General features: G+C 44.2%; 1 protein-coding gene and 3 non-coding genes across 4 annotated transcripts; all 4 read right to left on the bottom strand.

The window, feature by feature from the left end:
• Positions 1 to 209: 209 nt before the first annotated feature.
• lars1b (leucyl-tRNA synthetase 1b) lies at positions 210 to 20,112 on the bottom strand. Its single transcript, XM_036525640.1, has 32 exons — positions 20,017 to 20,112; positions 19,704 to 19,825; positions 19,060 to 19,147; positions 18,859 to 18,939; positions 18,609 to 18,752; positions 18,138 to 18,299; positions 17,498 to 17,610; positions 17,343 to 17,406; positions 16,505 to 16,572; positions 16,158 to 16,383; positions 15,717 to 15,804; positions 15,116 to 15,192; positions 14,839 to 14,892; positions 14,564 to 14,704; positions 13,777 to 13,854; positions 13,330 to 13,415; positions 12,217 to 12,282; positions 11,874 to 11,956; positions 10,787 to 10,925; positions 9,934 to 10,146; positions 8,988 to 9,045; positions 8,262 to 8,325; positions 7,608 to 7,791; positions 7,362 to 7,452; positions 7,129 to 7,269; positions 6,701 to 6,841; positions 5,818 to 5,928; positions 5,334 to 5,444; positions 2,981 to 3,085; positions 2,513 to 2,608; positions 1,522 to 1,654; positions 210 to 769 (listed from the first exon to the last, which is right to left on the bottom strand). The coding sequence occupies exons 1-32, from the start codon at positions 20,020 to 20,022 to the stop codon at positions 564 to 566; spliced, it is 3,540 nt and encodes a 1,179-aa protein (XP_036381533.1). The 5' UTR covers positions 20,023 to 20,112; the 3' UTR covers positions 210 to 563.
• A 1,732-nt stretch (positions 20,113 to 21,844) lies between these two features.
• trnat-ugu lies at positions 21,845 to 21,916 on the bottom strand. Its single transcript has one exon. It is a non-coding gene; the product is annotated as a tRNA-Thr (tRNA).
• Positions 21,917 to 23,004: 1,088 nt separating this feature from the next.
• Positions 23,005 to 23,076, bottom strand: trnai-uau. The gene has a single exon. It is a non-coding gene; the product is annotated as a tRNA-Ile (tRNA).
• A 468-nt stretch (positions 23,077 to 23,544) lies between these two features.
• Positions 23,545 to 23,616, bottom strand: trnat-cgu. The gene has a single exon. It is a non-coding gene; the product is annotated as a tRNA-Thr (tRNA).
• Between the last annotated feature and the right edge of the window lie 1,513 nt (positions 23,617 to 25,129).

Raw genomic sequence — 25,129 nt, 5'->3', positions numbered from 1 at the left:
AATCAATTTAGTTTAAAGTAAGTGGACTGGAACACCATTACCCATCAAGAGAAAGGAACAATGTGTTGCATGTTCAGAGACAGTGAAATACAACCCATCTTTTCTGTAATGTTGCTTTCACAAAAAGGCACCGCTTACCAACTACAGGTCTCAGCAAAGTTACACAGAGAACTGCCAAAAAGAATGTGGGTGGGGGGGAAAAAAAAGGCTGAGTCATTTCTTCTGTTAACATCAAACCAGTGGACGGATTTAGAAAAAAAATGCAGAAAATACATTTCTGTCATGAGCTGACCAAATATATCAGATTATTTTCTGACTGGTTTTGAAATTATTAAGACAGCATGGTCCTCAAAATTCTGGTTAGCACTGGAGCGTGGACTGCAGATCTCTCAAAAAAGGCAGGGCTACCATTTAGACTTGCACTTTAGAATGAGGGCAGGAGGCTGGCTATGAGTTTGACCCAGCTGCTGGCTGTACTTCAGTGGCTTCCTTCTGACCGTCTCCCACACACACATACTCACACACCCGCATACACATGCGCGCGCTGCAGGGGCCGATGGACTCTACTGGACCAGGTAGATCAAGGTGTCTCCGATGTCCACGTTCAGGCCATTGTCTGTGATGTGGACCTTCTTGTCGGCCAGGTTGATGTGGAAGGTGGACTTCTCGGAAATGGGCAACTTTCCCTGCTCCTCTTTTCCCAGGACTGGGACACGTCGGGGCCCCAGCAGGGGGTCGTCGTACCTCATCAGCTTCACTTTGGACAGGTCTGGGAGATCAAAGGACAAGCGCTAATGACATTCAGCACAGTCGACAACAGTCGAGACCACAAATGTTGAGGTGCAGAATGAAAGGTTCGCAGGCATGAATTTGAGGACAGCAGTACAATGCAGTTATATGGCACCTTGCTTCCCTCCGGAGTGTCTCAAAGCACTTTACAAACCACTCAATGTTTCCCTCACCAATGTGTGGCACCCACCTAGGTGTTGCAAGGCAGCCATTTTAAGCCAGAATAGTTACCGCAAATCAGGCAATGTGGAGAGGGAAGGGTTTACTCAGCAAATCAAAAACTGGGGGGATGATAACATGGCCACATTCAGAGAGCCAGAGCTGGAACATCAGGGGAACCCCCTGCTGTTCGTGAGGGGCACCACAGGAATCCTTAATGACCAGTGAGTCAGCACCATTAAGGTGACTCTGTCATTGGACAGTGTGCTTCACACAAACAACAATGGAGGAAAACCTCACTCACTCAATGTGAGCAGCCTAAGTACCCTTGGATGCCTGCAGTATATAAGGAGCAGGGCTCGTAACCGAAAGGTTGCTGGTTCTACTCCCTGCTGTTTTACCTTTGGGCAAGGTACTTAACCCACAACTGAGTCAGTAAACATCCAGCTGTATAAATGGATAAAAATGTAACCTACGTAAGTTGCTCGGATAATCGGTTCTGATAAATGACAGTAATTAATTGATCTATTAATTAATGCTGGACAAGGGGCAGATGATCACGCAAGAGCCTACCTTTGATCACCCGGTTCACTTTGGACAGTCTTCGGACGATGCTGTCTTTGCTGTCCCCCTGGCGGATATCAATCTTGGTGGTGAAGAGCCCGTTGGCAGGCTGGGGGTTGACGAACGACACTGGGACTCCGGGCTAGAGAGTAACAGAGCCAGGATGAGTCAGTCACAGCTATGGAAACAGTAATCATTCAAGACCTCACAAGAGCCATCTATAAAACTGATGAAAATGAAAAGCGCAAATTTACAGCTCATTTTCATGTGATGCACTGCAGTTTACCCCCTCATTCAACCTCATCACTTTCTGTATTGCCTTTTATCCTCCTACCCTCTCGCTGTACCATCTATCACTTTTTTCCCCATGCACAGTGATGATGGGACACAGGGAACGCGTAAAATTAAGGAAGGTAACGGTGTCACAAGAGCAGCGTGCTCATTGGCTGAGCAGCCCAAAAGGGGGGGGGGTTGGAAATGGGGAGTGCTGTCGAAAACGAATACCAAAAAAACACATACTGCCAACCCCTGAATGCCAATGGGAAAGCCACATTAAGAAAGAGTGCGTACCCACACAGACGCAACCAAAGGCACCTCCGAACGATTTTACGCGTAGCCCTTGGCCTCGATGTCACCTACATCCGACGCACACCGTCTACCCCCAGCTTAACACAAGCGTGTGGGCACGCCGGGTCTGAATCCCCTGCCTTTTGCCCCGTGATAATGCAACCTGACATTTCTGAGGACGTCCCTGAGAAATTATTAACGGAAAAACCCAATGGCGTGAAACTAACCGCCGGCGGGAAAAAGCACGGGGCCGGCTGCCTCGATGGCAGTCGCGTCAGCGGGGCTAAGGAGACGGAGCGGGGGCAGCGGTTAACATTAGCAAGCCGTTTCCCCTCTCTGGTGAGGAAAGATTAATCTGGGGAAGTCAAACAGGAGACAGGTCTTTGTGTCGGGTGATGGCTCCGATAAAAGCCCCCCCCCCTTGTTAATCTACCTCCGATCTGAAGACGCTGAACGGTTTCCCCGGGCAACAGTCCTCCTTTATTTTGTCGTCTGCCTCCGACGCGAACATCACGTCTATCTGATCCAGCTGGTGGGGGGGGGGAGAAGGAGCAGTCAGGCACAGAGCGTTAAATGTTTCATGAGGACAAGTCAAATGCTCTGAGTGTTTCCAGCTGAGAAGGGGAGAGAGGAAACGAACAGGGCCACTGCTATGGTTAGCATGCACACAGAGCAGGGATTTGACTGCAGGCAAGATGGTAGTGGGATTGAATGTTGAGCTGGACACTGTAGTATCACTGGACCCACTGGGATGACAATTCAATCATAACCGTTAAAATGAAAGTAATAATTTATTATCGAGTAAAAATCAGTGGTAGGGAAATGCATGAAATTGAGTTGACTGTAACGTGAACAAAAGCCTTCAAAAATGTTTTAAAAGCAGATTCGAGTCGGACTGCACCTCCAGGGCGTTGGTCAAATAAACGATGTTCTCCAGCAGAACAGCTCGCTCGTCAAACTCCAGCTCCAGGTCCAGGACCCTTGGTCCGTTCTTCTCCAGGTTTTCCTGAAAGCACACATTTCAGATCAGAGGCGTCAAGAGCACGTCTCTGTGTGCCCCGAGCCTTTTCCCCGCTGCATTAAAGAGGAAACTGTCAGCCTCCACACAACGATTGACGTGGCATGATAACCATGTCTGTGGTTCGTTACATCTTACTTGATCCTTTTTATTTTTTATTTATTTACTTATTTTTAACCCCCCCCCCCTCCTCTCCCCTCTTCTTTTGAAGCAGTGCTAGAATTTCCACACTTGTTATCCGACAGCAGTGAAATACATGAAGATGATTTAATATGGCTGCCATGCAGCGTCAATCGCATATTCGCGCAACTGTGGGGGGGTTACATTCCGTTTCCACACAACGACCTGCAAGGAGCAGATAACATAGGGAGAAAATCATCTAAAGAAAGAAAATAAGGATTTGACGAGCGGCCCCTTCTTTGTGATCAAACCAATGCTTTGAGACACGGCATCAGACGGAGCTCCGGTCTGAATTTTAAGTTTGGGTTTGACGAGGAGTTGAATGTCAACACAGAGATTACCCCCCCCCCCCCCCCACCAACTCCCCCCTGCCCATCCCCCGGCCTTCTCATCCTGAATCTACAGAGAATCTTTGGCCTGTTTGGATACCACAGAACTCCAGCTTTTTTTATCCATTTTTCAGTTTCTTTACTGTCTGGAGAGGAGGTGAGGTCAAAAGAGCACTCAGGGTTGAGAAAAGACATTTTCTTCTCCTCTGAAAAGACGTTCCTCTTAGCTGAAAAGGGATATCTATGAATCCATAAAAAAGATAAGAAATTTTAAAACGTAGGTGTGGTAACAAGAACAAAACAAGTGAAAAAAAAAACATGCATTCGTTCTCATTGTTTAAACCTCTATGATATAATCATAGGAATACAACTCTATGCACCAGTCTCCAGAGTATTGTTTTGAGAGGAGGTGAGGTCAAAAGAGCATTCAGGTTTAGGACATCATCTCCTGTGAAAAGACTTTTGTCTTAGCTGAAAAGGTAAATCTGCCAATCGATAAAAAGAGACTATAAAATGCTGGCGTGGTAACAAAAACAAGTGAGGAGGAAAAAAAAAACAAATGCAATTCTTGTTGTTTAAATTTCTATGATGTAATGCATTTAAGATGATGTGTGGGCATACCCTTAAAACTCTATTCATTTACCTTTTGGCTAGTTTAATGAGGATGGAGACTAGCCTTTAAACTATATATCTGAGTGGCCTTGCTTTCAGCTACATATCACCTGTTCAATGTTGTATTATGAATTACTCTTGCGATTTTTCATTGGAAATCTGCACTAACCTCTCATTGATGGTTTTCAGGTGAAATACACCACTGTGTTAATCAACCAGGACATCAGCTGGACATAAATTCTGATAGCTGAACTTTTCAATAGCTTGTAGGTTTTCTCTGGCATCAATCCATATATATCCATATATATATTTCAATAAAGGCCTTGTGTAACTTTGAAAAAATGTGCTCCATGAGGCATTCTTCTCAGAAAGTGCTTAGAAATGCTTAAGTTATTTCATTCCCTGTCCACCCCTTATTCTGCTGTAAGGTCAGACGACTCAGGAGAGCAGTTTGGCACTGTAGCTCTACTGCCGGTGACCCAGAGGACAGTCTTCCCTTATCTTCAGTCCCTTGGGCTCCAGTGGGGCATTGATGCTTTCCTCCTTCCCTGAATCACCGGAATGCTTGGGGGCAGAGACATCATCTCCCTGTTCCAAATCACTGGACTGCTTAGGGATGGAAAAATGCTCCACTTATCCTGATCTGCCGGAGCGCTTTCGGGCCAAAGATAGGGATATCCTCCTCCTATCATTGCATTACATACATTACATTATTGTCATTTAGCAGATGCCCTTATCCTGAGGGACTTACACAGGAGGTTACAGTTTTTATCCATCTTATTCATTCATACAGTTGGACGTTTACTCAGGCAACTGTGGGTTAAGTACCTTTCCCAAGGGTACAACAGCAGTGCCCCATAGGGGAATCGAACCAGCAACATTTCGGTTACCAGCCCTGCTCCTTACCACTATGCTACACTGCCACCCCATGAACAAAAGTAAGCATTATATGCATACTATCCTGTCCTCAACAGCTAAAGTGCTCTGGGGATGGAGCTAGCCTATTTTGGATAGGGGGAGGGTGAACACTCAGAAGGGTGCGATACTTTCCCCTTATCCCGAATCGCTGAAGCGCTATGGGGCAGATGACTATGGGACGCCTTGTTCTCCCTCACCTTGATCATGGCTACGAAAGGCATCACCCTCTTCATGTACTTCTTCAGCTCCGGCATGGCGTTCAGCTCTGCAGCAATGACCTTGTTCTCCGGCAGACTCCCGTTGTTGCTCTGAGTGCAGAAAAAGCAAGGGGAGAGGCCAGGACACAGGTGAGTGACAGGCAAGGAGATATTTTAGATCAGCATCACCAAAAATGCCTATCTCCATGACACACACACCCAGCAGAACCACTGTCACGTACACAGTGCTGAGAGCTGACTGGCAGGGTCCTGAACTGGGATTGGACGAGCAGGGATTGGGGGTTGTCTTGTGTGCGTGAGAACTCTAACAAGGCCCACACATCATCACCTGTCTGTGACACAGGCCTAATCCCTTCAGCAGTGAGCAAAAGGAGGAGGGTGGGAGGTCTGCTCTCCCTGGGAGGGTGTGCGGTGTAATGTGGGCGCAGAAGTTTGGGGGGGGGGGGGGGGGGGGGGGGCATACCTTGTAGTGCTTCCCCAGCAGGGCCAGGGCACTGTGCTGCCAGGGAGGGTAGCTCTTAGCCACATAGACGGTGCAGTGAGTGGGCTTCTCGGGAGCTTTGGTGTCTCCTTTCTGCAGGAAACATCAGGCATAAAACAGCAGGCACAATAAGCTCATCAGTTGCTGCTTAAAAACAAACCATCTGGGGATGCACTTCTGACCTAAGAGGCTGGGCCCCTGTGGTCAGTCCACATAGAAAAGCAGTCCTCAGAGGCCCCGATGTCCGTCACCGAAGTGCTTTAAATAAATGACTGGAAAAAAACAGTCCGTTTTTATATATTTAATAATTCATAGTTGAGAGCTATAATTTTATATAATAAAGTATGATATACTTGTGGTGCATTTTCCTCCTAAAAGCACTGAGAAAAGAGAAGGGATGCCTGAGTATCCATAAACTTATTGTACATGACAGCTGTCAAGAACCTTTACATCATGGCCGGCCGTTTCACCAGCTTTTGTTCATGGGTAAGAAGCACAAGAGTACGCCCCAAACCAGAGAAAAATGAGATGTGATGCGTGCCTGTGTAATCTGTGCTACATACCGTAATCAGTGTCAATGTAAACCGCTCCACTTCAGCCAAAGGCACACGTTGTTTAATTAGGCTTACTGAAGCGAAAGCAATGCTCGTAGCCGCTTTCTAATGTGTTATTAGCTAGAGCACAAACATGTTTAGATTCAGTTTAGCCCAATTAAGCCCCTTCGTAAACATCAGTAACAACAGTTGAGTGAAAATGCCTGTTTTTTTAAACTACCGAACGGTGGTGTTCTCACTGTCTGTCAGAATGTGTGAGTAGAGTGAGACCACTCCTGTTGATATCCCAACATGCCATGCGGCGGCAGTACCTTGCTCTTGGGCGGCTGCATGTAGGCCTTGATGCGAAGCCGCAGGTCGTGGGCCGTCTCCATGAGGTACTGGGAGGAGCGGATGAGGATCTCATCCACCGGCCCGGCCGTGGGCCAGGAAGCCTTCATCAGAGAGCCGCTCTGCAAGCCACAGGAAGCGAGGGGGTGAAGGGATTTGAACCAGCAACCTTTCAGTTACAAGCCCTGCTCATTACCACCACATCACACTGCATGTTTAGTCTACCTGAAGCCTTTTACTCCACGCGGGGTGCGGGGATAGGGGGGAGGGGGGTTGAGGAGGGAGACCTTGTTTAGGCAACAGCCGGTTGCCCACTTACGGTTTACAGCTGGGGCCTTTCCAGATCACCCAGCAGTCACTTTGTCATTGCCGTTGCTACGGTTACAGCGGCCACGCCCCCTGGTCTCACCTTTCCCATCAGCATCCAGGTGTGCTCGCACAGGTGAGGGCAGATGGGCGCGAGGAGCAGGGTCTGGTTCTCGATGAAGCGGAAGACCAGGTCCCTGTGCATGCCTTCTATCGCCAGCTCCCGGTACTTATCCTTCGCCGCCTGCCAACAAGCACAGCCAGGAGGACAGAGTCAGCTAGTGAAATTTACCTGGCTGGCAGGTGAAAATGTGGAAATGCTTCCCCACCCCTCACCTGGAATTCGAAAAAGCCAGTCTTCAGGGCCTCCTTGTACATCATTTTCTCATAATGCTGCTCGGTCTTCAGGATCCCAGCATTCATTTCACTAGAGAGTGCAAGTGAGAGGGTGAGCGAGTAAGAGAGAGAGACGGGGAGAGATAACGAAATACGGTTGTTGACACAACTGATGTTCTTTTCCTTTTATCACAACAGCAACTTTTGACAGCTCTGCCTGCTACCTTTCAAAGCAGAGCTCCTTACCTCGCAAAGACTCTGTCATTGAAAGTGTCGGCGGGCCCTGTCCTTAGGTTGTTCTGATTGGCGATCATCTCCTTCACCCACTCCACCCAGGTGTAGAGGCGCAAAATGCCCGCGTCAGCCATGGCCTCCACGAAGTTGGCGTCCTCCACCGTGTCCCCGGCGTCCGCCAGCGCGAGGCGCATTCCTGACGCAGGGAAAAAAACATGCGCGTTTAACTGCGCTGCGTGACACGGGATCACCTCTCACCTGCTCAAAACGAAGCCCATCTGTCCACTGTAAAAATGATCCAGCACTGAGAAATGTTCCCAAAACGCTCTGCCAAAACCTCTTTTTAATTCAGAGAAACAATGACTTTAAGTGTTTATGGTTTAGTCAGAAATGATTGCAATGAAGACCTATGCTGTGATGGTGATGGGTGATCTTCAAATGAGACTTCTCTTTAAGAAAGGAGCCACCCCCTTCCAAAAGGACTTTGCGGACAAACTACAACCTTAGCAAGGGTTTAAATCTCAAGTACAGTTAGACAGCTATAAACAGATGTAAATACATACTATTACACTCAGAGTGGCTGTTGCTAATTTTGCATATATGGAAAAAAAAAAACATCTGCAGAATAATCACAGAGAGATGAAACCTGCGTTTTCGAAATCTTACCGTCAGCGGAAAATTTGCTGACCGCCTGACTCAAGGTGAGGAAGTTACCGGTGGACTTGGACATCTGGCGAACAAAAATGCAAAACAAGCAGTGAGTTTGGCATTGAACATTAAAGTGTGCATATATATATTATAACCTATAAAATCTTGTACATTAAATTATATTACTGCCATTTAGCTCTTATCCAGTGTAACTTAAATCGGTATGTACTTATGTTATCCATTTATGCATTTATGTTATCCATTTATACAGCTGGATATTTACTGAGGCAATTCTGGGTTAAGTACCTTGCCTTAGGGTAAGCAGCAGTGCCCCAGAGAGGAATCAAACCGGCAACCTTTCAGTTACGAGCCCTTCTCCTTACCACTATGCTACCCTGCCACCCCGCAATCCTGTATATTAAATTACATCATTGTGATTTAGCACACACTCTTATCCAAGGAGACTTGTACAGCTTACAATTTTAAGCACTTACACTGCTTGACATGTTCTGAGATACCTCACGCAGGGTACAACAGCAGTGCCCCAGAGGGTATTCGAACCAGCAACCTTTTGGTTACAAGCCCTGCTCATTACCACTACGCCACAATGCAGCCACACTCCCAACAAAAGAAACACAACCTCAGATCAGTCATGTTTAGTCATGATTGAAGCCATTCACTCCATGCAGTGGCCCATCATCAAGTCGCTAAGTCAAAATGTGGATAAAAGCAATACTGCCTCACCTTCTCTGAATTCAACAGCAGATGCCCATTGGCTCTGACTGCCTGTGGCCATTTCCCACTGCAAAAAAGACACCAAAATGTCAGGAAAAAGTGTTTGCTTCACATTTATAAGATGCACATAAAGATTAAGCTGTCCACAGCTGCTGCCTTAAATATCACAGGTTTTTGCCAAGTAGCTAACAACCACAAGGCTTTGTGGTGATACCTGACAGGAAATAGATTCCAATATCAAGATGCAGTCGCTTCAACGGGTGATTTTTGTTGGCTTAATGTTCAGGCGAGTCACGCAAACACTGCTACATTTATAAGGAACATGAAGACATTAAATAATGATTTTCAGTCCAGGTTAATTCTTCTCTGTCTGCAGACTCAATACAAGGATAGCCCTGAAACTGGTATATCACGTCAGGAGAGAAAATCAATCATGGATGTTTTGGAAATATGCTCCATTGGTGTCTTCGGATTTCGGGCTGCAGTCACATCAGGGCTCAGATCACCTCCAGCCCAAATGCCACAGTTTAATGGATTTTGTCACACTAAACGTCTGTTTTTCCATTAAACAAACACAACCCATAAACTGATTATCTGAACAAATTAAGTTCACCATTTGTTTTCAGGGACTTATGCACATTTTTATATATTGTTAAGATTTTACTAAAGTTTAGCTGTACTTCACACTTTGCTTCATTTTTAACACATTTTAGCAAGCATGTTTTTTTTTGGTTAGTCTAGCAAAGTACTTCCCATAATATCAGAGACCATCAAACTGGTCTAACTAGTGAAAAATACTCGCTGAAATTTAATGACATACTTATTAATAACATTAATAACATACTTATCGGTACATGTGTATGTTTTTGTTTGGACAGAGTGAAGATTCGTCTACACCCCTCAGTGCTGCTGAACGTTCACCTGCAGAGCTATGTGAAAGTAACAGCAGTCTCACCTGTCCTCCGGCCACATGGCCACATGGTTGTACAGGTAGTAGGACAGGTGGTTGGGCACCAGGTCCTTCCCGGAAACGCGCACGTCCACGGGATACCAGTACTCAAACTCACGCCGCAGTTTCTGCAGGTGCTCCGCGGGGATGCTGGTCTTGGGGAGGGGCGAGTTCTTCAGGAAGATGTAATCCCATACTTCCCTGGTCATCTGCTCCGGTCTGAGGGGGATCACAAACAAGGCCACGCCCAATTCATTTTAGCAGCAAGGTGTGGCAGTCAGAGCACTGCACCCCAAGACCACAAAGGCTCAGGTACTAACTATACGGTCTTATTTTTGAACTCTCAAACATGGACTTAATTGCAAGGACCAGCTATGTACATCTATGAGATCATCAGCAGACACTTCAATTTCTAATCTATTAAATCATTTCAATTAACTGGAGCTGGAGTTATAATTGATCAGCAGGTATTCATTATGCGGGGGACTTGCATTACATCTTGTACCTTTTCTGGCCAACACTAAAACTTGGTCATGCAAAACTTCTAATACTGTTGATGCCTTATTTGGCCTTTTGCTTGTGTTGTACTATGCCTCATTTGTAAGGAACTTTTGGATAAATGTGTCTCCCAAATGAATAAATGTAAATGTGCAGAGCTGGATATTTACTGAAGCAACACAGGTCACGTACTCTGCTCAAGGGTACAACAGCTGTGCCTCATACAGGGATCACACCTAACGGCAGAGCTCCCAAACCACTACACCACGCTACTACCTAAATTTACATAGATGCCCAAGCTTCTGAATGTCCATTTCAGTAGCATCTACTGGTGATCACACACGACAGGCGGATGGCGTACTTGATGCCCAGCGGTGAGGGTCCCTGTCCATTCAAAACTCCACCCTGAAGGAAGTGGGCCACTGTGTAGTAGGCCATGTAAATGGTGGAGTCTGACAACGACTCGATCAGCCACTGCTGGTCCCATGGCAACCGCGTCCCTATGGCAACAAACACAGGAGAAAACATTAGAGAGACTCCTCGGTCCATGGTTGGAAAAATTCTCATCATGCAAAGGCTAAGGTTACAGTGGGGCTGTGGCCATTTGGTAACAGAGTTACGTATTGCCATTGTCTTCTCTAATATACAAGTATAGTCTGCTACACCCTGAGGAGATCTACAGAGTGATCACTGTACCATTCTGTCTGTATATAAAAATACTCACAGTCATATGTCCCAATATCCTGAGTAAGCGCAACATTTGCACTTGCATTGGCTAAAGAATGGCAGATTAGCTAGGTCAGCCTATCACAACTGTGAATCATACCACTAAAATGAAGCAGGGCAGATTGCTTCAGTATGGTTTCATGTACTTATTTTTGCACAAAGTTGACTGTCCCTAAGTGTATCCCATACCATATTGTGATACATACCATGTTGCCATATATACTGTTGAACCTTGTTTTACAATATAAACTGAAGCAGACATAGATAGACATCTCAACTTCACAACAGCTGCCTTTGTGTATTTAAAGAATGATTTCATCAAGAAAAAGTCTGCAGCAGAGTACACTGACAAGGTCAACACTCGGTTATTTGAGTCACATGGATCCAACTCCATTAAAATCACCATGGTACCAACCGCGAGGTTTTCGCAGAACCAATCCTCAAATGGAATCACTGCTATAAACAGCTGAATAATTAACTAAGGAAGCGGGAGCTCCATAATGGTGAGCATTAAAAATATGAGTATCGAGCTTCACTCATTTCCCTGCGCCGCTCCACTGACCTTGGTGGGTGAGCTGCCCCCGAATCCATTACACCTCCCCCCTTCCCACCCCCCCTTGCCTAAATCATCCTTCACCTTCCAAGTGAAGGAGAGGGAAGTGAAGCAATGACAAACAGAGCTCTCTGCACAGACTGCTTTTCTTGTGATGGGCCCATCTTACCCAGCCCATAGGTCCGAGAGCATGCGTGTTCTTGCAGCCAGGCCAGGGTCGCTTCAAAGTTCTTCCTCGTCTCATCTCCGTACCTGCAAGGTAACCAAAAACAGGTGTGTGCGCCAAGTTGCAATCACCAAGTCTTATCCAACATCATAGTCCCTCTCCCTCATCGTAGACCCTCATTAATCTGGGAACTTCCTGTACACAGCTTCCAGCCTGCTTATCATTCATTTATTTAACCGAGGATTCACCGACACAATTTGGGTCAAATCTAGTCAAAATGTGATTATTTCCTGGCTCTGAGGAAATGCACGTGCAAAACAAAAGTTTGATTTCACAGCAGACTTACGTCTCCATCTTATTCAGGACATCCGTGGCCTGCTGCTTCCACTCAGGGTCTCCGTAATCCAAGTACCTGTCAGGCAGCAAGAGCAGAAAAGATGAGCACAACACAGATAACTGCCCTTTACAATGCTCACACAGATTACTGGTTAGTACTGCCTTACACAACACGGTGATCTGACTGTCTCAGACTGGTCCAGCATGTACTGGACAGACATATCAATAACAGGTTGTTTTCTGTTCTAAACAGCAGTTAGTAACCATTCCATGAAAGTCACTCTCAAGTCATGCCTGGGCTGAAATACAAAAGGGATTAAGAATCCTTGGAGGGAAAAAAAGAATCTCAAAATACTCCTTTGCCCATTTCTCCTCACGGAGTGCCGTAATGTGCAAATGCAATCCAAGCCTGTCTCTGAGACAGAGGCTGTCAGGGAATGACAGGATTACCACTCGGATCAGATTCATATTTTCCATGACTTTTTCAGTGACTTTCAAAGGATAAACTTTTGAGGATGGAGAGGCTCGGGGGGGTATTCAGTCTCTCTGCAGTCACATACTTGGCAGTGAACGCCAGGCTCTAATGACTTTTAGTGGCGGACTTAATGTATAGCCAGTAGCTGGTTTATTAGCAACATCAGCACACCGCCTTGATGACACTTAAAACGCACACCGCAGTGTGCTAATGAGTTAGCAACAAAAAAAAAGGGCAGAAAAAAGGTAAGAACGGTTCATTTTTGGATTTGGGGATTTTTCAGGATGCACACATTTTCAAGGACTTTAAAGGACAATGGGAGATCTGGTACAAGCACTGGGTGTGACACTGCCACACCCTATAGAGACCTCCACCTAATTTTTAGGACAGTCGTCAATACTTGTGTCAAAACCTATGTGAAGCCTCTAACAAAATTAATGTTTATGTGATAGTGAAACCTCCATCAGTATTGATATATCTACCAATCCTAATTTACTACTAGTTTGTCTATATTATAACGAAGCAATCAGTATTAGTAGGTCTACACTGCAGTAAAACCTCCAGTATTAGTATGTCTACAGTGCAGTGAACCGTCTATCAGTATTAGTATGGCTACACTGCAGTAGGAGATCAGACAGTTTTACTCACCACTGGTCACAGAGTGCCACCACACACTCATCTCCAGAGCGTGACATCACCTGCTTCTCCGGCTCCATGTAGATGAGGGCCTCACCCTGAAACCAAAGCAGAACCATATTAAACACTCAACACTGCTGAAGACACATCCATACCAAATTTCATATTTTTTATACACACACACACACACACACACACACACACACACACATACACATACGGGCGCAATACTAATACTATTACACTAAGCCATTCTGCCTTTGAGAAACAATGGCGTGGGACACAGTAATTCAAAAACCACACAACAAACTGCCACATCCTTTTTGCAGCACAGCATTTTTGTCATTGACTCTCCTCACAATATAACAGCAGCAAAACAATCACACGCAGATCAAAGCACAGATCTGGAATAGCCAAGAAGCAGAAAAGAACACTCAAACTCAGTTCTGCTCTCCTCACCTTCTCCACCATCATCTTCTGAATGGGCTTCTTCACATCCTGGACCTTCTGCCCCTTATAGCCATCCACCAGCATTATCTGTGAAGACGTAGTGATATCAATCTCCTCACAGTATTCAGACAGAGGAGCAAATTAGGCCTAACCTATATATACCTCTATATCTGTCACTTGTTGCTTGAAGAGAGAAATTTTAAAATACTTGACTGACATCTACACCCAACCCACACTCACCCACTATGTACTGAATTTCAGGAAAATCCACAATGTCATTGACATTTTTGTCAGATTGTCACACAGAATGACCTCAGCAAATGACATAACTTATTTGCTTAGCAGTTTTCCTTAGCTACTGCATATAACATAAATTTTAAATATTATGGATTTGTGAAAATAAAACAAAGCTACATGGTGGCAAAGAGGTGAGACAATGGAGGCCCTGTGATGCTATTACACCATTTTACTTGCTTAAAAGCTGGCCTTAGGGGTGACTTCCATATCTCATGTTTTACAAGCTGGCCGTTTATACAGCTGGATGTTTACTGAGGCTATTCAGGATGGGAACATTGCTCAAGGGTACAACACCTGGGCCCTTCCCAGGATTTTAATTTGAAACCACCTGGTTACCAGAACACATGGCAACCTCAACTAGCACCACCCTTACAAATATCCCATTTAAAATTATCACAAAACACGTTTAACTAAAAGGACCTCAAGATAAGCTGGAACAGACACAGAGGGTTCCAGAACTGAGGACACCGCAGTAAGCGCAGGGGTAATGAGGACTCACTCCTTCATAGAAGCCCTTGAGGTAGACCTTCTCTTTGGCCTCGGCCAGCTTGTCACGGTCGTTCTGGCTCTGGATCTTCAGCTCGTCGCACACCAGGGGTGCAGACAGGTTCCCATAGCCCGGGATCTCGATGATGGGCACCTAGGCAACGCAGGGGAAAGGAGGACATGCCATGGGCCATGCTCCTGCGTGTACCAGCTGAGTGAATTCTACCTTGATCCGGGACTGTGTGTCCCAGAATGAGAACAGTGGCAGATATAATAGACTCCACCTACCGGTTCAAACGGCAGGACCATCTTGTCTTCGATCCCGTATTTCTCCCTCAATGCCTTGGAATTCAAAAAGGAAAGGAAAGGAATTCAAAGGATCCTTATTAGCTAGTCAACTTTTTTTAATCAAAATGAAATCATATATACTAACCAGCGCAATTTAAGAGTTAAAATTTATTGTCATATACTGAAAAGGACACGCACCCGAGCATTACAGACATTAACGCATATATACGCACATATAGAATGGGTGCTTGGTGACTCAAAGACAGGTAAAACTTACCTGTTTCTTTTTAATGTCCCTCAAGGCAGCGATGTCATCAGGGGCATCAGACGGAACACTGGTGACAATGCCAGTACCTGCAGTCGCAAACATCAACAGTGACAGCTCCGCCACATTAAAAATGCATTTCCTGATACATTCTGCGGCCCAGACAAAGTCAATCCCTTTCATTGCCCTCACTTCCCAAACAATCAGCGATATCTACAACCTGACATTCCAGTTTTGAAAGGCCATTATTCAGAAAATGTCTCAGTCTGAAAGGACCTGGAGCAAGTCGGGCTAGAAAGGATGCACTGGAATTAATCATGCTCCACCAGGAGAGAAATACAAGTGCCGAAAAGAGCTGAGTGCCGAAGTGAATCACATTAGAAGATCACATTAATCACAAAAATCCCCAAATCCCATTTTCACTGATGCTTATCTGCTAAGCAAAATGTAAAATGTAATTATTGTACTCCCCAAATTGCCTACGCACTCTTAACTTCAAATCTTCAGAAAAAGGCCTCATATGCCACATTCCTCTTGAGCCAATCATGTTCCTCATACACATCCTGTTGCACTGACTTCACTGAAATAGAAAGATGAAAGCAATATTAAATACCTTTGTCTTCCTTGATGGTGAGCATGGGCAGAGCATAGATGGTCTTATAGGAGGTAAGGGGGGCGCTTAGAGCACATCCAAGAATGTCCTGGAAGAAGACAACAGAAAAAAACCCAACATATAGATATTTAATTTTAAAAAATGTATGCATCCATTATTACACTACATTACAGGCATTTCGCAGATGCTGGTACCCTGTCTTACTCAGGTTACAACTTTTACATGCTACCCATTTATACAGCTCAATATTAACTGGGGCAATTCTGGGTTAAGTACCTTGCCCAAAGCATACAACAGCAATACCCCAGCAGGGAATCAAACCAGCAACCTTTCAGTTATGAGTCCTGCTCTTTGCCACTATGCTACTATACACCCATTACAAAGACACCTATAAAAGTTTCATCGGCGATATAAAACACAGTCACGTCTGGAATGCTGCACCTGTCCGAGGATCTCCATGATCACTGGGACCACGCCATTCTCCTTGGTGAAGCCCTGGTACGACATATTCCTCGCTGACCGCCGCGTGCAGATAAAGGCCTCACCGCCAGACGTCTCGAAGACGACGTACTTCATGTCCGGCCTGACCCAGCAGTTGGTCTGGCCGAACATTGTCTCCGGCCTGAGGGTCGCTGCTACCAAGAAGATGTTCTTACCCTTAAGGCCACTGCGGTAAGGCAGATGGAAACAATGAGCAACAGAAAAGAATCCCACCCACTTCCAAATGCTAAATTCATCCTACTGAAAGGCTGCCACTGTCATGCGCTTGAAGACCGACATACACATACCTTAGTTTTGAGGGGTAGGGTTCAACAATCTTCATTTTAATTAGAGTATATTCCTGTGGGCCAACTCCCTAAAGGAGGAAAAAAAAAAGATGTACATAAACGTATTGGTGTGAATAACACTTTGAGCATTCCATTTAAAATGTTATCCATTTCAAATCTTAGAGTATTTGGTTACTCAAGTTCACACTTCAAACACAACTGACTTAACAATGATTCACCCACCTCGTCTATGTAAATCCCAGTGATTGTTAACCAACAGCAAAACAACAGAAATAAATTGTGCAGCGCTCGCCAAAAAAACCCAAAGAATGTAACCCAGGAAGAAAACAGTAACGCGCTTTACCACACGGAGGTGCTTGTACTTCCTGCTTGACAGCCAAAATTCCAAACAAGATTATGTAATAACGCACATAAGAACCAACCAAACAGCACTGTTAGGTTGTTTGGTTATTGTTTGGTATGTGTTGGTTCCAGCTTGGCCCTCCCCCTGTCTACCAAGGCCTTTTTGAACAAATATTGACACCCCCTTCCCAAAAGATGATGTCCCTAAAATAACCAACTTGTGCCGTGACCAGTGCCACAAATCAGATCATAAAAAGCTGCTAATTTAGTGATAGTGACCCACATACAGTCCCAGACGGGACGGCCCAAAAAGGACTTCTCTCAGAAAGTTGATATTGAAAATTCCAGCAATATCAACATATACATTTAAATGAATAGAGTATTACCCTATGATAAATTATTATATTAATTGTGCTGGAGAGATAAATGATAAATGAATAACTAGATTCACCCCTAACCCAAACCCTGAGCAATGCAAAGAGTGAAATATTCTCACCTCCCCTGTCTGTCTGTCATGATCCATACATGGCTGCCCATCCTTTGGTGAGTAAATGGTATACCTGCAGCATTGAAGATCACGTTGCTATACTGTCCAGCATTCACAGTAACACAAATGCCATCAGTAATAAGTACAGCCAGGGCATAACCAACCTTTTACCAAATTTGATCTTCTTCCTCTCCTTCAAAGTGACAAACTGCCACCTCACAAAGGAGTCATAGAAGGGGTTGACATCGGTCGTGATGAAAGAACGTCGCCAGTCCACCTGCAGCAAAAGAAAGACCACGCAGTTCAAGGAATGCTTCCTGGGCATATCAGCTGTATGAACAAAGGCCACTGGTACAGAGTAGCACATTACGCATTATTGATAAAGCACCAGTATATACAAGAGCAGCAAGATAAGCATACAACAAGCATACAACCAATTTGACACTTGCATAAGTATTGCTAAAATTCGTCTTAAGGATGAACTGTGCTAATCTCACACAGCAGCACAGAAATGCCTGACCAACCGCTAAAAGCACAGTAGACCACAAAAATGATAGCCATGAGTCCACGACAGTGAAAAGAGAAGCAACATAAGAGTTACACAAACTTCCAGGACACTCGCATTTGCAGTGCTGAACATCTAGACAACCTACCAAAACTCTTCAACGATCAACTGTGCCTAACTTAGAAATGAAACACTGTAATGAAAAAGGACTGATCACAGATCTTAATGTAGGTGTGCCAGACCAACTGACAGTGCGTTTCTGATCAGATCTTGCAGTGAGGAAGCGTCCTCGCAGTCACCTTGACTCCCATGCTCTGTAGGTCCTGAACGGCCAGGGGAGGGAAGTAATCCAGCCAATGGGCAGCGTCGGCAAACTTGGTGATCTCTTCATCTCGCAGGCCCAGTGACTTCATGATGTCCCACTGGAACTTCGCCCCTCCGGCTTTGGCTACGGCTTTGCTCTGAGAACCATATGGAGAAAAATCAACACTTAAAAAGGTGCTCACATATTAGTCATGGGAAAAACAGTGATTTTACATTAACCCATTTCAAATGTAATGTAACATGTATTGAACTACACTGGTTACTCGCCAGCCATGTTGAAAGTTTGAGTCAAACATTTTTGGTTTCAGACATTATCCACCCCATTTTGGCTTACCACATGTGGAGTGAAGCTCAACCCATTAGAAATCACAACGCATCCATTTAACTGAACTGGGCCACTGCGATGTGAGCTGGCGGTGTGAGAGGGCAGGCGATCAAACCCTCACCTTCTTGCCCTTGGACTTGTCCTTAATGATGACCTCCTCCCCCTGTTTCGGCTTGAGCTCTTCCTCCTCCTCCTCTTCCTCGTCTGGAAACTGGGGCGGGTTGCCGTACAGCTCCATCTCTCTTTTCAGCTTGTCTGCGCAGGCCTGGACAGAAACAGGGCTTAAAGTACCCACGCGTGCAAGCGAAATGCTACAGTGCAAGGCAAATCATGTCACCTTTTGCTGCCAAGAAATGAAATTGATGACTTACTTTGATAGGCATTCCTGTGCAGTGCAGCCCAAAAGGAAAGAGACATTGCTTCCCTTTCAAACGCTGGTATCCAACTGCAAACTGCACGCAAAGAAGAATCAGAGTCAGACGTATGAAGACACAGTGACATTACTGGTCACAACAGGGAGAAATATAAGGGTCAGTCCTGGGATGCAGCGGCATGTAGAGAGGTGCTCTCACCTCACATTTTGACAGGCAAAAAGTGTGCCCAAGATGAAGTCTTCCATTCATGTAAGGGTAGGGGAAGGTGACAAAGTACTTGTTCTTACTGCAAGCAAGACAACAGTAATAAAAAGTGAGCTTGATGTACACCTGGAAAGAGAACCATTCATTCAGCAATGCAACGAGGTTTGGCTAATATAATTCCCAAAACAAGACTTAATCGGATCCATCAGTAATGCAAATAAATCTGTGGTTTATTTGGTATGTGGCTCTGGCTGCACTGAAAAATGTAGTTCTGCAAGTGGTAATTAAAAGCAAATCTAGTTGACTATCTTGTAAGCAGAGAAAATAGGTGGCTCCTAGCAAGCTGGCCAAGTTGCTAGCCAGCAGACCTAACGTTGCTGACATATTCCGGTACCCACAAAAAGTAATACCCTTTCATTGTTTGCACTTTCAAAACAACCACAGATATCTAAAACCAGACATTCCAATTTAAAAGGCCATTATTCAGAAAATGTCTAAATCTGACAGAACTGCAGCAAGTCAGGCGGACAGTATACCCTGGAATGACTTGTGCTCCACTAGCAGAGAAATGTGCCGATAAGACTGGTGAGATCAGCTAGCAAGCTAACGTTAGTTAGCAAGCCTTTATGAATGCTCACTTTTTGCTTTCCCCAATAGTACTAGGTGCATCCTTTTCAAAAACTCTTTCCTTCTGCCATTTTTGTTGGATTTCTTCTTCAATTTTTCGGAGGAAATCTAGCTTGGCGGTGCCTTTTCGTTCCTGAAACACACACAAAAAGGGTAGTATCCGTGACAGTGACGGCTGCTTAACAGTACAGTCAGCTAGTCAGCTAGCATGCAAGTTGGTTAGCTACTTAGCTAACTGAATATCGACATCATAGAATAGGCCGAAGTCAGAATACAGAGGCAAATATGACCAAGAAGCATAATAAAAAATAAATAAGAGCTTACCGTCATTTTGGTCGCCTCAGAAGGACCTTTCAAGCGTCCAAGAAACTCAGCAGAACAGACGAAAACCCACGCCGGCTCCCGAGTACAGAGCTGATGAAACAGCGACGGAACAGAGGTCAAGTTAGAATCGCTTTGCACACTGGGTAAGTAGTTTCGAAATCGCTAAAGGCAGTGACACACGTGCTTTAGTTAAACTACAGACCCCATAACTGAAAATACACAACATTTACCCATCTGATTTCCCCGGGAGAGGTTTGTGGGTATTGTAGTTCAGCCTTTTAGTCCGCGTTAACCCATTGACCCGATTTAAACTTGACAAAAACTAGTATCATAAAAAAAATTAGAGATAACAGTTCCATAACAGACAATATAGATAACAATAAACAGACCGAGAGGCAAATTATTGTAATGTTATTAGCAAAACGCTTGTTTCCGCTAGTTATAAAAAGTTATAACGAGGGTTTCCGTCATAATTGAATCATTTGAGATGAAAATAATATCCCGTTTTGCATCTACAGGGCAACTGACTGTCCTGACGGAGTCGCTATTCTCAGACACGATCCCTGTCTGTACTGTTCCCTCAGAGGTGGAATGAACTCTCCACGGAGGTGAGGACAGCAGAATCAGTGGAACCACTGGCCATCTTCCGAGGCAGACTAAAGACCCACCTCTTCAGACTGCATCTTGGTTATACTTCAATCCCCACCCCCTAACACCTTCTACCGCTAGTATTTGATGTCAATTTTACGCATAGTATTGTGATTTATATTGTGATATAAAAAAAGTTTGAATGTTTATATAATACCATGTTACTTAGCATCTTAAATCACTTCAGGAGTGCACTTTTTAACACTGTGTAGTATTAATAGAGAAGATGTCTTCCGTCCTGACAACACAAAATGATGGAATTATCTTCAAATGGTAAAATAAAAAATAAAAAAAACTGGGCCATACTGTTTTGCATAAGTTAAGTAATATAATTGTGTAACTTGCATAACTTAACTTACCCAAAGCACATTACTGTGCTGTGCTTCTTTGCTGTAGCATGAAGGTGGACAAATGAAAATAAAATCAATGTTCTAATTAATTCAAAGGATTTGTCCACTCCAAAGCATTTTTGCGAACCAGAAGGGCAATTAAACCTATTGATTACAAACATGCAGGACTCAGAGGTCCTCAGATGGAGTCCTATTAGCTACAACAAACAGATTTAAATCTAAAATGCACCATAGAACAAATGCCTCAGATACCACATGAATATATATGGAAATGGAAACAACATGAATGTTCTCTTTTTTCATTAGGGTTTCCAAGGAAAGATAAAGACATGGAGGGAATTTGAAGAAATTATCTTGTCTCTCAATTATCAATGATTTAGCACTTGAGGATGATGCCTACAATGTCTACAGTGTAAAAAGGAATGAACACTATTTCTATTTCCCTTCTTGAATCTAAGAAGGAAAGGGAATGAACAAAAGTTGGACCTTGCTTCTTAAGGGGTTCCAAAGAAAGGCAAGGATGGGGGTTAAATCCATGACCTCAGGTTTACAAAACCAATACCTTATCACTTGGCCACCATGCCCACAAGAAGGTTCAAAATTCCTTGCTGACAACATTTTCTGTGTCATGGCTCATCGATATAGCATAAAAGAATACAAACGGACACAAAAATAGTCCCAACGGCAACAAAAGGCATTTTTGTCTGTAGAGCTAATGATCGGTAATTAGAGGGGGCAACATTGTCATAAGAATGAACTTCGGAAGCCTGTGTTTCGGTAAAAGAAAAGAAATAACAGCATCCTATCCTATAGACAGAATAGCAAAGTGCAGGCACGGATGGGATTTGAACCCATGATCTTTGGTTTACAAGACCAACGCCTTGCCCCTTGGCCACCGCGCCCTGGCTGGGTCACCCCTTGAAGTCCACTCAGTGGTCCGAGCAAAAGTCAAGGCACAGCAGGCGTCTGAACAAATAATCTTCAGTTCACAGCTGTTTTACCACACTGCTTGAAATGGAGTCCTGGTAACTTTGCAACAAACAGGTTGACATCTACAACTCAAAAATAAAAGCATGCTTCGGATACTACCTGTTGAGAATATTAGGAAATGGAAGGAATATGATTCCTGTTCCCCTGTTTCATAAGCAAGATGACAACAGGGACGGAATTTGAACAAATGATCTTGTGTCTCATTTGAGTCTCAAAGAGCAATGATTCAGCACTTGACCATGATGCTTTGCTAATGAATGAAACAGACTCTATGAACAGGAAATGGGTAGATCTCTACAATGCAAAGAGGGATAAACACTTCGATGTCAATTTTTGAGTGCAATATGGAAAGGGAAGAATACATACTGCACCTTACTCTGAAGAGGCTCTAAAGGAAGGCACAGATGGGGATTTGGTTTACAAGACCGATGCCTTACCACTTGGCCACCATGCCTACATGAGGTATCAATGGTGCCTTGCTGAAAGCATTTTCTGTTTCATGGCTCCATGCTATAGCATAGTCCCTAATGGTAAGAAAGAACTTGTCTACCTACATGGCTAAGGGCAGATAGTTTGGCAACTAGGTAGGCAGCCTAGCTTTGTGATCACACATACATTAAGCATCTAATTCAACAGGACTAGAGCAATGACAGCAATGACGGCAGGACCCCCTCTGACAAACAGAAAATCAAGATTCAAGCATGGATGGTATTTGAACCTATGATCTTTTGTTTACTAGACCAGTTCCTTACCACCATGCCTGTGACAGACTCAGAAACACCTTTTCCAAAAGCATTTTCTGTGTCATGCTTCCTTGTTTCCATGCTTCCTACAAACGGAAATAAAAAGGCATGGAAAGAAAAGGCATGTCTTATATGACTACAGGCAGATGTTTTGGTAATTAGGAAAGCATCTTGACTGAATGATGATGCACTTTTCCTAGCCTCTGATTCAACAGAAGTACAGCAATAACAGGAAACACACCATCCTACAGGTAGGTAGGCACAGATGGGATTTGAACCCATGATCTTTGGTTTATAAGACCAATGCCTTGCCCCTTGGCCACCACACCCCAGCTACATAGACCTGTGAAGTCTACTCAATGTTCCAAGCAACAAGGAAGGGACACAGCATTTGAACACAATCTTCATCTCACAATTGTTTTACCATACTGCTTGAAATGGAGTCCTTGTAGCTTTGCAACAAATTGTTTGACAGCAAACAGCAATTGACAGCAATTGTTTGAAGGCAAAAATAAAGGAATGTTGCAGACACCACCAAAATGTTTCATAACAGCTTCTAAGGCAAGATGGGAACACAGAGGGAATTTGAACAAATAACATTTTGTCTCAAAGATCAGTGATTTAGCACTCACCCATGATGCTTTGCAAAGAATTTCTTGTTCATGAGTCCATGAACAAGAAACAGGTGGATCTCTACAATGCAAAGAGGAATGAACACATTCAATTCCATTTCTCAAATGTAACAGGGAAAGGGTAAGGCACATATTGGACCTCACTTCTGAAGGGGTTCCAAAGGAAGGCACAGATGGGGATTGAACCCATGATCTTTGGTTTACGAGACCAACGCCTTACCACTTGGCCACTGTGCCTACAAGTAGCCTTGAAAATTGCTTGCTAAAAGAATGTTCTATATCATGGCTCTGAAAATTGCTTGCTAAAAGAATGTTCTATATCATGGCACCTTGTTATAGCATAATAGAATACAAAGGGAAATGACAAGATTCCTAATGGTGAGAAAGGACTTGTCTACAGCGAAGGGCAGAAGGTTTGGCAATTAGGAAGGGATCTTAAATTAATGACAGTGCACTTTGTAAGCATCCAGTTCAATAGGAATAGAGGAAAGACAGCAATGACGGTAATCCGGACAGCAACATTTTCATAGCAATGAGCCTTGGAAGCCTCTGTTTTAGTAAGAAGAGAGGAGTGGTGGCAAACAGGGGGGATGCTATCCCATAGACAGGAAAAGAATGTTCAAGCACAAATGGGATTTGAATCCACAATCTTAAACTTCCAAGACCAACACCTTGCCCCTTGGCCACCACACCCCAGCTGTGCTCATGGCTGAAGTCCACTCGGTGGTCTGATCAAAAGCCAACACACAGGCATCTGAAAAAAAATAATCTTTAGTTTTTTAACCACACTGCTTGAAATGGAGTCCTTATAGCCAGTAAGCAATTTGAAGGGGCATGAGGGGGGATGCTATCCCCCTTGTTAGCAAAATGACCAAACTGCATCCCCCTTGTTAACCTGCCATCCCCCCCTCTCCATCCCCTAGTTAGTAGCAGAGAGAGTGCTGCGTGTGCATCTAACACCCCCCCCCCCCCCCCCCCCCCCCCCGTTAAAAATTAACAAATCACCTACTGCTTATAGTTTTGCAACAAACAGGTTGACATCTACTACTGAAAACTAAAGGCATCCTTCAGATATCATCTGTTGAATATATTAGTAAATTGAAGGAACATGAATGTTCCCTTGTTTCATAGAATGAAACAGATTCCATAAACAAGAAATGGGTGGATCTCTGCAATGAAAAAAATGAAGGAACACTTAAGATGCCATTTCTTTAATTTCACATGAAAGGGGAAGAAACACAAATTCACCTTTAACTGATGTTCATTTAGTCACTTCCTGATGACACAGTAAATATACAAAATTATGAATATTTTGTTATGTGCTTCGTTAACAAGCCTTCAGCCACAACAAACATAGAAATAATCTATTTTCTGCTTAGGACATAAAGTGCCCGTTTGAAGCTTGAATCTCCGAGACCACAAATTAGCTGCAGTGAGCAATTACGGCTACTGGCTAAATATGAAGAGAGACCGGCGGCAGGCCATACCACAGTTTTTGAGATATTGTCATGTGGCATAAAAATAACGATGGGGAAACTGAAGAACGTAAAATAAGGTGCAAATGGTCAAAGTCGGGATATTCTGTGTGATGACATGAGGTCACATGGTTGAGAAATAAATGTGTGCAAAGTTAGACATTGGGATCAAAAGGGGCCTACCTGCTGCTGCTGCTGCTGCATAGGTGTGGGATAGTCCCCACCAACTCCTAACTTGAGAATGGTATGTCTACTGTTCACTATTGTTACAGTGA

Source organism: Megalops cyprinoides, chromosome 3 (genome assembly GCF_013368585.1).
Source record: "Megalops cyprinoides isolate fMegCyp1 chromosome 3, fMegCyp1.pri, whole genome shotgun sequence".
NCBI classification, from domain to species: Eukaryota; Metazoa; Chordata; class Actinopteri; order Elopiformes; family Megalopidae; genus Megalops; species Megalops cyprinoides.
Note: the sequence above shows the minus strand (reverse complement) of the source record. Positions and strands in the feature narration are given on the sequence as shown.

What these genes read in the sequence shown, in the direction of transcription:
- lars1b (XM_036525640.1), bottom strand. An exon ending in GTGGCACTCTGTGACCAGTG is followed by an intron (nt 12,283 to 13,329) that starts GTGAGTAAAACT and finishes GCTGCCTGACAG; the next exon opens with GTACTTGGATTACGGAGACC. An exon ending in CTGGCTTTTTCGAATTCCAG is followed by an intron (nt 7,270 to 7,361) that starts GTGAGGGGTGGG and finishes GCTTGTTGGCAG; the next exon opens with GCGGCGAAGGATAAGTACCG.